Source organism: Euprymna scolopes, chromosome 19 (genome assembly GCF_053919585.1).
Source record: "Euprymna scolopes isolate OS-2025 chromosome 19, ASM5391958v1, whole genome shotgun sequence".
In the NCBI taxonomy this organism is placed as follows: Eukaryota; Metazoa; Mollusca; class Cephalopoda; order Sepiida; family Sepiolidae; genus Euprymna; species Euprymna scolopes.
The window spans coordinates 23,022,049-23,035,505 of record NC_136500.1 but is presented as its reverse complement, the minus strand read 5'-3'; the positions used below and the strand labels follow the sequence as shown (position 1 = coordinate 23,035,505).

The 13,457-nt window shown below is 34.0% G+C and overlaps 1 protein-coding gene across 8 annotated transcripts in view; it reads right to left on the bottom strand.

Moving 5' to 3' along the window:
- The window catches only part of LOC145303489 (uncharacterized), a 731,279-nt gene that overhangs the window by 598,454 nt on the left and 119,368 nt on the right, over positions 1–13,457 (bottom strand). For all 8 annotated transcript variants that reach the window (XM_080144908.1, XM_080144909.1, XM_080144911.1 and 5 more), the window contains exons 21-23: positions 8,656–8,766; positions 6,620–6,730; positions 4,319–4,429 (exon numbers count right to left, since the gene is read on the bottom strand). In XM_080144908.1, the coding sequence (XP_080001034.1) occupies positions 4,319–4,429; positions 6,620–6,730; positions 8,656–8,766 (333 nt within the window). The remainder of the gene's footprint in view (positions 1–4,318; positions 4,430–6,619; positions 6,731–8,655; positions 8,767–13,457) is intronic.

The following is a 13,457-nucleotide window of genomic DNA, read 5'->3' as shown; positions in this document are numbered from 1 at the left end:
AACAGAACCTAAATATGAAACTAAACGGATCTTAGCATAAAAAACAGAATCTAAACATAAAACTAAACAGAATCTAAATATGAAACTAAACGGACCTTAGCATAAAAAAAACAGAATCTAAACATAAAACTAAACTGAACCTAAATATGAAACTAAACGGATCTTAGCATAAAAAACAGAATCTAAACATAAAACTAAACAGAACCTAAATATGAAACTAAACGGACCTTAGCATAAAAAACAGAATCTAAACATAAAACTAAACTGAACCTAAATATGAAACTAAACGGACCTTAGCATAAAAAACAGAATCTAAACATAAAACTAAACAGAACCTAAATATGAAACTAAACGGATCTTAGCATAAAAAACAGAGCCTTAACATAAAACTAAACAGAACCTAAATATGAAACTAAACGGATCTTAGCATAAAAAACAGAGCCTTAACATAAAACTAAACAGAACCTAAATATGAAACTAAACGGATCTTAGCATAAAAAACAGAATCTAAACATAAAACTAAACAGAACCTAAACATGAAACTAAATGGATCTTAGCATAAAAAACAGAGCCTAAACATAAAAACTTAACAGAACCTAAACATGAAACTAAGCAGAGCCTAACCATAAAATAAAACAGAACCTATACGTAAAATTAAATGGAACATAAACATTAAACTAAACGGGAACCAAGCATAAAACTAAACGAAACCTAGGTATAAAGACTAAATAGAACATACACATAAAACGTAATAGAAACTACACATAAAAATAAGCAGAACCTAAACATAAAACTAAGCAGAACGTTAACATGAAACTAAACAGAAATTCTATGAATAGATCTTTTTGCATTGCTTACCCTCTTATTAAGAATCAGTTCGTGTCTTTCAATTCTTTTTCTTCGTGCAATTCTCATGGATTCTTTCTATCTTTCTAAACACTTTCTCACACCAGAAGCTATTTTCTATCTCTACCAATTTACTATCAGATCATGTATGGAGTATTGTTCTCATATTTGGGCTGGTGAATCTCTGTCCGATTTAAGAATTCTTGATAAATTGCATAAACGTATCTATAATTTAATTGCCTCCACCCTTTCCTTTTCCTTGCAACATCTCTCTCTCACACACAAAGTGATGTTAGTTTAGTAATTTCTATAAATACTATTACGCCATGTGATCAGAAGAACTGTATCATTTATTTTCTGCTTCTTTTGTTCCAGCTCGTTCGACTTGTTGATCTAGTAATTCAGTTTTAATACTTGATTGTGATAGAGCTTCTTACTTCAGCAGCTTCTGGAATTCTCTTCCTGCTGACTGTTTTCGCCCTACCTACAACATTGGTCTTTTTAAGACTAAGGTCAGTTGTTATTGCGATAATCATCTTTCGTTCTTTTCAGCTCCTTACATCAAGTGGCCATACGTAATTATTTCCATAAAAAAAATCTTTAAGGTATTTGTCTCCCCATTTCATCTGCAACCTCTTTCTCACAGAAGAGATGTAGCGAGTTTGTCTTTGCTTCATCGTTATTTTCATGGCAGGTGCTCGACTGAGCTTCAATCTATAGTGCCCCCTCGCCAAACTTTCACAAGAAACACTCGTCTAGGTGAAACCACTATCAATAATTCCCCCACTCTTTATCTGTGCCTAAAGCTAAACGTAGATTCCATGAACAAAGCTTCTTTCTTAGAACTGCACGCCTGTCTTCCGTTTTCCTGCGTTTCAGCTGACTACACTATGATTGTCTTCAAGTCCAATGTAAATAAGTTCTTGATAAGCCGTTCCCCTTAAGTTAACAAATTTACTAAATTTTTATTACTGACAATTACTATATTGTCCAATTGACTGCTGTACACTCTTTAACCCTTATCCTCGAGTGGCCCCTGGGCCTTGATAAGCAGTGATGCCTATAAAAAAACAACCATTAATCCTCTAATGGCTTTTAAGCTTTAATAAGCGGTTACTAATTAGTAAAACATCCTCACAAAGAATATCTACATAAAACATAATCCAGAATTTTTGCGATCGATTTCTCGCCACTCTATATGTTGAGACTGTGAAGTACAGATAATAAACAAGACAAATCGGTGGTATATTTACAAGAGTGTTTATTTACCGATTTACATAAAGACTTCCCACCGCAGGAAGATGTGACACAAGTTCTGAAGTTAGACAGAATCTATCTGGAGCCTTTAAAGAACGAATACTCTAGTCTATTAAAAATTGTCTGGACAGCCTTGTCGGCATTCCCTGATCGAGGCATCGCAGGCAGTTATGCATAAACTAATTCCATCTGAAAGAGTTGAGGCAAGGCGTGAGAGGGTGGACCTCATAGGACTAGCCACAACCAATACTGACAGATAAAACGCCGCCGAAAAGGCTCAATTTCTGATTGTCGAGAACAGTTCCTCAACTGGTATATAACTTTCATGAGTCTCTGAACTATGTAAGCTGCTCATTACGACGGCTTTGAAACTTCTTCATAAAGTATTTGCAGGAGTTCATCTATTCCTGAAATAGGATAGATCATTACAAAAGAAAATAAGATTAGTAATGGATTGCTATTATTAAGAAATCCTGATACAAAGAATGTCTTTTACACATGTTGAACATAATCCTGAAGGTATGCCATCGGTTTCCACACCAACATCTTATTATTATTCATCTGTTCTATGAATGCTGGATATTATAATTTTGATTTACGAATGAATTATACAAGTAAAAAAATTATTGTATGAAATATTGTGATTTTTTTTAATATTTCAAACCTCTCTATATATTAATGTTTTATCTGTCTTGTATTCTCTTTTAAAAGCCTTCTTATAATTAGGTTTTCTTTTTACTTCTAGTAAGCCAAACCCTAACCCTAAACCCTAAACCCTAACCCGACGACTAAAAGTAAAGATAGCAATATATTGTCATACTATCAATTTGACAAACACACCATATAATAATGCAACAAACACACCATAAAATAATGCAACAAACACACCATATAATAATGCAATCAGAGGCTTAAAAGAAGTTTATTGGGTGAGTTTAAAAATGTTATTTTTTTATGATTTACTTGTTTTAATACTATGGAACAATACCATAATACTACAGTAACAATAAATATTTTATATGTAAATATTACTATGCACTGCAATTATTGTGACATGCTAATGTAAATATTATTTGATATATAAGTGACATTCTGATAAAGATGATATTCCAAATATAAGTGTGATATGCTGATAAATATCCTATATAAGATAAAAGTGTAACATAGAGATAGAGATGATGATTCAAATAAATGTGACATGCTCATAAAGTGATATTCACAGGTGTCATATGCTGATAAAAATGATATTGCAGGTGTGACGTGTTTATAAAAATGATATTTCAAGTGTGACATGCTGATAAAAATGATATTGCAGGTGTGACATGCTGATAAAAATTATATTTCAAGTGTGACATGCTGATAAAAATGATGTTGCTGGTGTGACATGCTGATAAAAATGATATTGAAGGTGTGACATGTTGATAAAAATGATATTGCAGATGTGACACGCTGATAAAAATGATATTGAAGGTTTGACATGCTGATAAAAATAATATTGATGGTGTGACATGCTGATAAAAATGATATTGAAGGTGTGACATGTTGATAAAAATGATATTACAGGTGTGACATGTTGATAAAAATGATATTACAGGTGTGACATGTTGATAAAAATGATATTGAAGGTGTGACGTGTTGATAAAAATGATATTACAGGTGTGACACGTTGATAAAAATGATATTACAGGTGTGACATGTTGATAAAAATGATATTACAGGTGTGACATGTTGATAAAAATGATATTACAGGTGTGACATGTTGATAAAAATGATATTACAGGTGTGACATGTTGATAAAAATGATATTACAGGTGTGACATGTTGATAAAAATGATATTACAGGTGTGACATGTTGATAAAAATGATATTGAAGGTTTGACATGCTGATAAAAATTAAGCGCCATGGACGTTGTTTTTATGCACGGTCTAGAATACCTGTTTTCTCTGGATATATAAACTTATCCGCATTAAAGCTGCCATCTTGTCATTTTTTGGTCACGTGGTGAAACAAGTAATTGGAACCAAAAGTTTGTCTTCACACCGCTGTCCATCCCATCCACCGATAGAGTCATATTAGCGTGCCACTTGAAATTTATTCGTCTAACAGTAAACGTATGTCTTATTAGAAAGTCAAATTTATTTTTATTGCCAGCAGTAAACCAAAATTGCAGATCAGACTCAGCTTATTATATTTGATTTAGAATAGTTTACTTACGTTCGACGCAAGTCAATCCCATGAAGCCAACTTTGCATACGCACTTAAATTGTTCCCCTTCATTGATGCATTTAGCATCATTTTTGCAAGGTTTAAGTCCACACGGATTTGCTGCAAATAGAAAAAAAAGAGAATATTTAAGTAAATTTAGATCATCATAGCTATATGGAAATTCATAATTATAATGGTGATTTTGTGTCTGTCACTAAAATTGGAATAATATTTAAATGAGCATGTTGTTCATAACACCGGTCGTTATATAAAATATAACTAGCACAGATATGCGACCGCTGGTCGGATATTTTTACTAGCCTATTGCTAAGGGTAGGTGACGCCTGGAAGGATGGGATAATAGCAACAGCAAAGATACTACATTACCTTTCTCTCAAAAAGAGAAGGTAATTAATGCCTGGGAGGATGTTCTTGTGACAAATGTACACTACTCCCTAAATGAGGAGATAATGCCTAAGAGAATGGTATCATAACCACAGAAGATATACTACACCCCCCTACTCCGAATTGAGCATTAAAAGATAATACAATAATATAATTAATAAAAGTTATGTTATAGTTTCGACTATCTATAAGTGATTTAGCGCGCAGAAATAAACACACTTAATGTTCTGAAATCAATTCGGTATTAAGTATCCCTGACGATTAATCCAGATTAGTCCAAAAGTATTAGAGTCAACAGTGACTATGGCAACTACATCATCCAGTTCTTATCATTTTTCTATTGATCATTATATTGTACCCAATATATAGTAGTAGCCCGATTATAAAATATGCTTACATATGATATTTTAATTGATGCAAATTTCATATTTACTGTTATAGAGCCAATACTCTATTCATACTTATATTGTACCTAATATATAGTAGTGATTTCAAAAGTAAAACAAAAATATGACTTGGTGCTATCAACTAGTTACGAAATGAAAACATGTAGCTCTCCAGCCTTATTCATTACCGCCTGATCTCAAATAAAAACCAAAAAAGAAATAACGTTGTTAAAGATAAAAACGCATATTTGTGCATGCGTAAAGAGCATTTTATGACGACTTACGCCTAATACGTTTCAATTATTACTCTTTAGCAGGTATGTTTACTTCAGCAGGTATGTTTACTGGTTAAGAACTAAATCGAATTGGTTCCATGGATACACATTTCATATATATATCAAGTTTCAAGTCTGTAGACCAAAAAATTGACAAAGTAGTTTGATAGAAACGGTTCATCACATAGTCAAACATACAGACAAGGCCACTTATATATATATATATATATATATATATATATATATATATATACATGCATGTGTGTGTATGTATACATGTATGTATGTATACATGTATGTATGTATGTATGTATGTATGTATGTATGTATGTGCATATACATATATATATAGAGAGAGAGGGGGTAGACAGACAGACATATGTATGTATGTATTGAATACTTTTATACCAAACATATCTAACTTGAATTGGACTTTTTTAGAAGAAGGTACGCGTGTTGAAGACCCTATAATCAATTCTAAGTATAGTTAACATGCCCGGAGACATACCATAAACTGATTTTGATTGGAAACACGCTATTAAATATATAGAATCAGGCATGGTGTATCGTGTTTACAGAGATATAGCATAAAGAGACGAGGCCAGAAAAGTCCGTGACATGAAGAGCAACACGATTGATTTAGTCTGCCTGATCCCTGACAATAACATTCTCCTGACCATTTTTAGTCGTTTAGAAATCGTGCATCATATAGATTTTTTTTTAATTTTTGTTTTTAATGTAGGGTAAATTCTGGAAAAGAATTAGAAAGTGCTTGGAATAGCCAATTAAAACGTGTAGATGCAGTGTGTGTTTTGTTTTTAGCAAGATTAAACTATGAACGGTGTTACAAAAAAAAATGTCCTATGATTAAGACTACCTTGCAATGTGGATGCTAGGGGAAGTAGATTTTAACGGGAGAGTGAAAATCCTTACGACTTTCTGTATTGATGACCATGTTTGCAGAAAATGGCGAGTCTGATAAAATGTAAAATTAATGAAAACAATACAAACGTATATTTTCTGAAAATGCACATCAATGATTGACCAAGATCGATGGCGAAATAGATTTACACTTGAAGTTTTTTTTAGATAGAAAGCTATACTTGCCAATAAAATAGGGAAAATTTTCTTTACGATGACAGAGATTGCATCAAATGTTATAATAAATATAAATAAAATATATAAAAGAAAAGCTTGAAAAATAAAGGTAATTAGCAAAAGTCTTTCATCAATTTTGTACTTACGTTCAACACAAGTCCTTCCCATAAATTCGTCAGTGCATTCACATCTGAATGTCAGTTTATCATTAAAGCATTTCGCACCATTCTTGCATGGCGATAGTCCACAGGGGTTCGCTGTAAAAGAATAGAAATTAATTCTAAGAGTCTGTGAGGGATGATGAGAGGCGTGAGAGGAATAAAGAAAATCAGAGCACTAGAGTTGCTTGGCCAAATAATTTCCGTCGTAGGTCTATAGAGACAATCAGTGCACAGTTTGATGTTAGTGTTTGAACTGTTCACACAATTCTTTTCAAGGAACTAAAGATGCGGAAGATTTGAGCAAATGCACCAGTTCACAACCACATCCTTGTCACAGACTATTTGACCAAGATGGGCATCAAGACACCTTCCCTATAACACAGACTTTGTGACTTTTGGTTATTCCCTAAGCTCAAGGAAAACCTTAGAGGCTGTTATGAGATAATTGAGGAGATGAAAGAGGCTCTGATGAGGGTCACTGATACGCTCACACAAGAGGACTTCCATGGGTCCTTAATAAGTTGTTGCAGCCGGAGGAGATTACTTCAAAGAGTATTAAAGTTTCATATGTTTTCTATCAATAAAAGTGAGCATATGAAAAACGTCTGGAAACTTATTAAAGACACCTCGTATGAGTACACATCAGTTCTACCAGGGACGTTCCAAAAGTAAGACCTCCTATTTTTTATTTTGCTCCAATGAATCAGAGGGAACTGCAAATTGCATTGTTATGATGAATGAACTCATGCAGTCATGACTTGAAAAGTTTTTTCTCCCTGTTGCAGATATTGACGTTGTGATACTCTTTGAAAGCAACCCCTGTTATGGACGTGCGCCAAAAGCAGAGATGCGTCACTGAATTTTTTCACAGAAAATACTGAACCGATGAACATTCACCGGTGCCTGTTGAACGTTTACGAGGCCGATGTAGTTGATGTAAGTACAGTTAGGAGATGAGTTTGTCGATTTCAGAGTAGCACCAGAGATGTGAGTGAAATTTACGACCAAGGCACTGGTAAAAGAGACTGGTAAAAGTGCATCGAGATGGTGGTAACTATGCAGAAAAATAAATTCTGGAACACAAAAGGTCGCTCATTTTAATGGTACCAATCCGGTCTTCGTAGCTCTTGAACGTTTTTGTTAAATCTCACATCCGTTTTGACGAGTGAAAACACTTTTCCAAGTAACAAACTCACATTCAACACGTTTTTCCCCCATAAATCCAGAAATAAATTTGTATGTTATTAATAATATTTAATAAATTATGATTTTTGGAGTAAACGGTGCAGAAAAAAATATTGTAACGTACAAGATATTTGACGCCGGTGAATCTGATAACATAATAAATTATTCTAATGAATATTATTTCTGAGAAAAAGGTAATGATATAAACTTAAATTTTCAAATTCTTCACAAGTTTATAATAAAAAACTGAAATGCTTAAAACACAATTAATAATAGTACAGAAAATGAAACTCAGTTATTAATAAGAGATTTTCCTGTCAATCACAATATACTAAATTCATATTGGAATTTGTCTAATTTCGAAATATCAGAGACCTTGACTACTTCTAGAAATGGAGAATATGGCATTAATAAATAAGTTCCTAACAAATAAAATGGATGCCATGACTGTAAATTGAAAACCAAACTTTCAGATCTTTACTCTTAGGTTCTATCAACTGAGTTATTTATAAGTTTTATTATTTTTATCAGAAATACAGTTTTAGCGTTATTGGTTTTTTTTTTTAAACTAATGTTTTTTAGACACATGTATATAGTGTTAGCGGTGTATCAAATTGATGTTACCTTAAAAATATTTTACCCCGGTGAATCTGATAACAGTAATAAATTATTCTAATGCATATTATTTCTGTAAGAAAAAGTCAATGATACTAACTTTAAAATACTTTTTAAAATCTCACAAGTTTATAATTTAAAAAAAAAATGAAATGTCTAGAACAACAACAACAACAACAACAACAACAACAACAACAACAACAAGAGAAAATGAAACTCACGTTCGACACAAGTTTTTCCCATGAATCCAGGTTTGCATTTACAGATATACTCTTTTCCTTCATTAATACATTCAGCGCCATTTTTGCAGGGTTTCAGGCCACAAGGATTGGCTGAAAAATAATGAGCACAAAATATTTTCAAATGAATTATTATAAAATTATCTATAAGATAAAAAATAATGTTTGCATGTAAAACAAAAAAACCCTCCGAATACCCACATATATATACTAACTAAAAGGGAGTAACACTGAAGTTTAATGAAGGAGTTACTTACCTTATACCAACTCATTCCTCAAGGGATATATATATATATATATATATATATATATATATATATATATATATATATATATATATATATATATATATATATAATGGAAGAATGGTCTGCGTGTGTGTATCAAGAGAGAGGAATGGATTGAACAGAGGAGAAAGAGGGTAAGGCGGAAGAGGGAGAAAACTGGAAACAAAGGAGGAAAAGATATAGAAACGGATAGAAAGATAGAAGCTTTAATAGAAATATTTAAACGTTTGCATAGGGTACCGCCGGATAGTTCTAAAAGTTTGATAATAAAGGGGAGCTTAATATATAGTAATAGCAATGATTCTGCAATGTGAAGTTTTAGGTTGTCGTGCCAAACTTGTTCATGTTTTTTCACTCCTAATAAACTCCAATGTTTCATTCTTGGACATCTGCACCTTATTACAGATTTCTTCCTTTCTTCTCATATTGTCACTCGAACTTATTAATCAGAAAATTTAATATTCCTTGCGTTTATCGTTACAGATGAGGAAAAAACAAAATTGCTATATCTAATATTGTTAAAGAACAGCCGCCTGTTCTTGTAAGTGAGTAAATATGAGATGAGATAGCCGAGGATTCGAACTTGCAAAGCTAGATTTGGAATTGAGAATTCCGATCGGGGCTATTCACGTCGAGGGGATACAAGTGCTTGTAGTTCGTCAGAGCATTCACCGTTAAAGTGCTTGTAGAACAGGCAGAGGGATGCAACATTTTGTCGATGGGACAGAGGCTGAAGCTTAGATGACAGTTCAGGACCTATCAGGTTGACGACTCTCTTTTGGACCATGTCAAGGATTGAGAGACAAGTAGCAGATGAACCAGCCCAAATGTGACAACAATACTCCATACATGGACGAATGGTGGCCTTATAGAGGTACGAGATAGTTTCAGGTGTAAGTAGCTTTCTAGCTCGGTAGAGAGAGCCTACCTTCTTTGGAGCAGCCTTAGCAATGCTCTCAATGTATCTACTCCAGTTCATGTTCCTCGCAAACATTAGGCCGAGAAGTTTACAAGAAGTACTTTCGGGTAATGTGTTCTTGACCATTGCTATTGGTGGTAGAGAAGGTTTCTTGCAATTATTGAAGGAGACAAGTTTAGTCTTGGCAGCATAAATGTGACCATCCATTTTTGTCCCCATTTCCCTATAGATTGGAGGTCATCCTCTACTGTTTCTGTCATTTCCTTAGTTATATGTTCATTTGTTTTCTTCTCGTGCCTGTTATAGAGAGTAGTGTCATCAGCAAATATACTCATCTCAGAAACGATTTTATCAGGGAGGACATTAATGCATATCAAGAATAATAAAGGTCCTGAGGTACTCCCACATGTATACCATATTGTTTAGATGTACGACCACTGAGGATAACTTGGATTTTTCTCTTACTTAAGAAGGATTTAATTACATTATGTATTCTTCCAGTGATACCATATGATCTAATTTTCCTTAGAAGACCATCGTGCCATACCCTATCAAAAGCCTGTGGAACTCTGTTCCGTCAGCCTGCTTCCCACCGGACTACAACTTGGATGTGTTCAAGTCCAATGTTAACAAATTCCTAATGAACCGCCCCCTTAAGTAAACACTTCATCAAATCTCCACACTAACGTAATGTACTTGCAATAACCCTTATCCCTGAGTGGCTTCCGGGCCTTGATAAGTGGTGATCACTGTGTAAAAAAAAATAAAAAAATAAATATATATATATATATCGAGGGCTACCGCTCTACCCTCCCCTGTTTTATCCAGTAAACAGTATATACATTCAGAGATTACAGGATATCTGCTATGGAACGAGCTTGCCTAAATCCATATTGATTGTCGGTCAGGAGTTTAGCAGCTGTAAGGTGATGGACTAGAGCTTGATTATTTAAGGACTCAAATATTTTGGCGAAAAGCGGAAAAAAGGCTAATGGGGCGATTATTTTATGGGTCAGTTCTTTCGCCGGAATTGTTGAAAACTGGTACCACAGAAGCGGTTTTCCAGCAGTCAGGAAAGCAAGATTCGTTAAGGCATTTGTTGTAAAGTTTGGAGAGAACTGGAGCAACCTCAGTTATAGCACAGTCGGGATGAAATCGGGTCCACATGCTTTTGATGTGTTTAGGTTTTTTATTATACCATGTACATGAAGAAGGGTGATTTTCAACTCATCTAGTGTGACGTCTGTCCACAAAGGAAAGTCAGCGAAGGAGTGGTGTGCCAGGTCCACTGTGGAGTTTGAGGCAAATTGACTGGCAAGCAGGTTAGCCTTCTCGGTTGCCGTGCAAACAACCTCATAATTGTTTGATAGTGGGGGAATCGTTGACTGCCCATTATTTACTACACTGTTGTATATTTTCCAAAAATCATGGGTTCCTAATTTCTGTGCTTTGGTGCATTTTCTGGTGGTTTCAGTGTATTCTGTCTTAGTTGTCGCTATTTCTCTCTTACAGTTACTTCTAGCTTCTATATACTTCTGTCTGTTTGAACTGGACTTATTTTGGTTGAATCTGTGGTATGGAGGCTGCCTTTGAGTAATTACAGTTTTGGACCATTCAGTGGTCTCATTTGTGCACTGTTCAGCTGGAAGAGAAAAGTTATTTTCCCATGGGGCATCTCTGATAAGATCCTTGATGGCTTCCCAGTCAGCTTTTTTGTAATATCTCGTTGTTTTGAGCAGTAGGTCTTCAGTTTTGGGTCGAGAATTAAGGGTGATTTCTACCAATATCACAGCGTGATCAGCATTCCCAAGTGGGCTGTGGCATGGCTACCGAGAGTAAAGAAGGCCAATGCACATAACAGCGTAACGTCACTTTCTGATTAACTTGTAGGTATAGACAGCTTCCGGTAATCAAACACGTGGTCACAGTATCAGGCAAAAAAAATATGGCTACCGATTGTCCATGGCTACCAATATGTGTTACTGATTGTCCATGTATGTTCTAAAAGGAAAGAACAATTCTCCATTTGGATAATAATTATTTTAATTGCACAATGGAAGAATTTTAATCTAACAAAATATAGTAAGTGAACTAGTTTTTGAACCTTTAATTTCTATCGGAGAAAGTCGAATATTTCATTTTATTTATTTTTTTACTGTAAAGCAAACAATTTTTATATAATATTTTTCAGCCCGTTTTTTTTTATAACAAATAAAACATTTCCCTGGGTATTTCCAAATATAGTTAGCATTTTTTAACGGCAGTTTCTTTATGATCGGTGAATTTTCAATATTTTAGCACCGCGCGTAATTCATTTCTTTGAAATAAATTTTAAACTTTAAGTTTTTGTTTTTTTATAACATTTTAATTGTAAATGATTTACATGACGGGTTTCTTTTACTATACACATAGATTCGAAAAAGTTGTTAAAAAACAAATATATAACAAATAAAATATATCAATAAACAATTTATAAATTACGAAGCGATTACACATTTTAAAGTGAGTAAAACCATTAAAATCTTTCCAGATAGGTAGAAGAGTAACTTATCTTGCCTTTGATAACATTTATTTGGTATATATTTAATTTTTGACCACTTTTTCGAATCTATGTGTACGGTAATACAAACCCAAGATTTAATTTAACTTGAAAATACTATTTAAAATACACGTGCGTACACTGCACAAGCACCCTTATTATTATCATCATCATAATAATAGTAATAATAATAAAAAACTGGTGTAGATGACATCGACCGGCGCCACTCTAACTAGTTGTGAAGGGCCAGGGAGGATGGAAAGACCGAGGTGGGAGAACACTAACGAAATCGCCACTGGAAGTGTGTAGTTCAAATCTGGTACCTTGGGGAGACATTTTGTCACCCAAACCCCAGGAAACACCAATGGCCGATGCCAACGAGAAATGAGTGACAACAGCTGTTGTGATAACATGCAATCATCTGCACAAGTGGTCAAGAGGTGGAGAACACTGGAAATCTGGGGAGACTTGTTGTCACTTGGTCTCCAGGGAACACCACAGATTACTGCCGGTGAGGGATCACCGATGATGGCCTGTGAGACAACTAATACGCTACACATTTTGATGAAAAACATGGGGGAAAAATGGACATAGAAGAACAGAAAACCAAAACTTTAAATATAATTTCTGTATTTAAAGTAAAAGTTATTTAAATATTTCAACATATAATCTTGTGGCAAAATCCAGCTTCCCAATAAAGAGCACTCTGGATAGGAACAAAAATAATCTTAGTCATGAAATATTTCTGCTCCACCGACCGAGGACAGAAAAGGTGAAGCGTAGCATCAAAACAGATACTATGCTGTGATCTTGTTCCGATGGCCCAAAAATATTTGTGTTTAATGTTTCTTTAATTATTTGTTCCCTAGATTCATAATTCAGTTTTATCAGTATTAAATTGTATATTGCTTTAAAATTACTTAATTTTACAGAGATAATATTTATATTTTATATTGAATAAAGTTCAGTTTCAGTATTAATTGAACTGTGTTCCTTTTTTTTAAAATGTTTTATTGCTCTTTTTCAAATGGCCCTCATA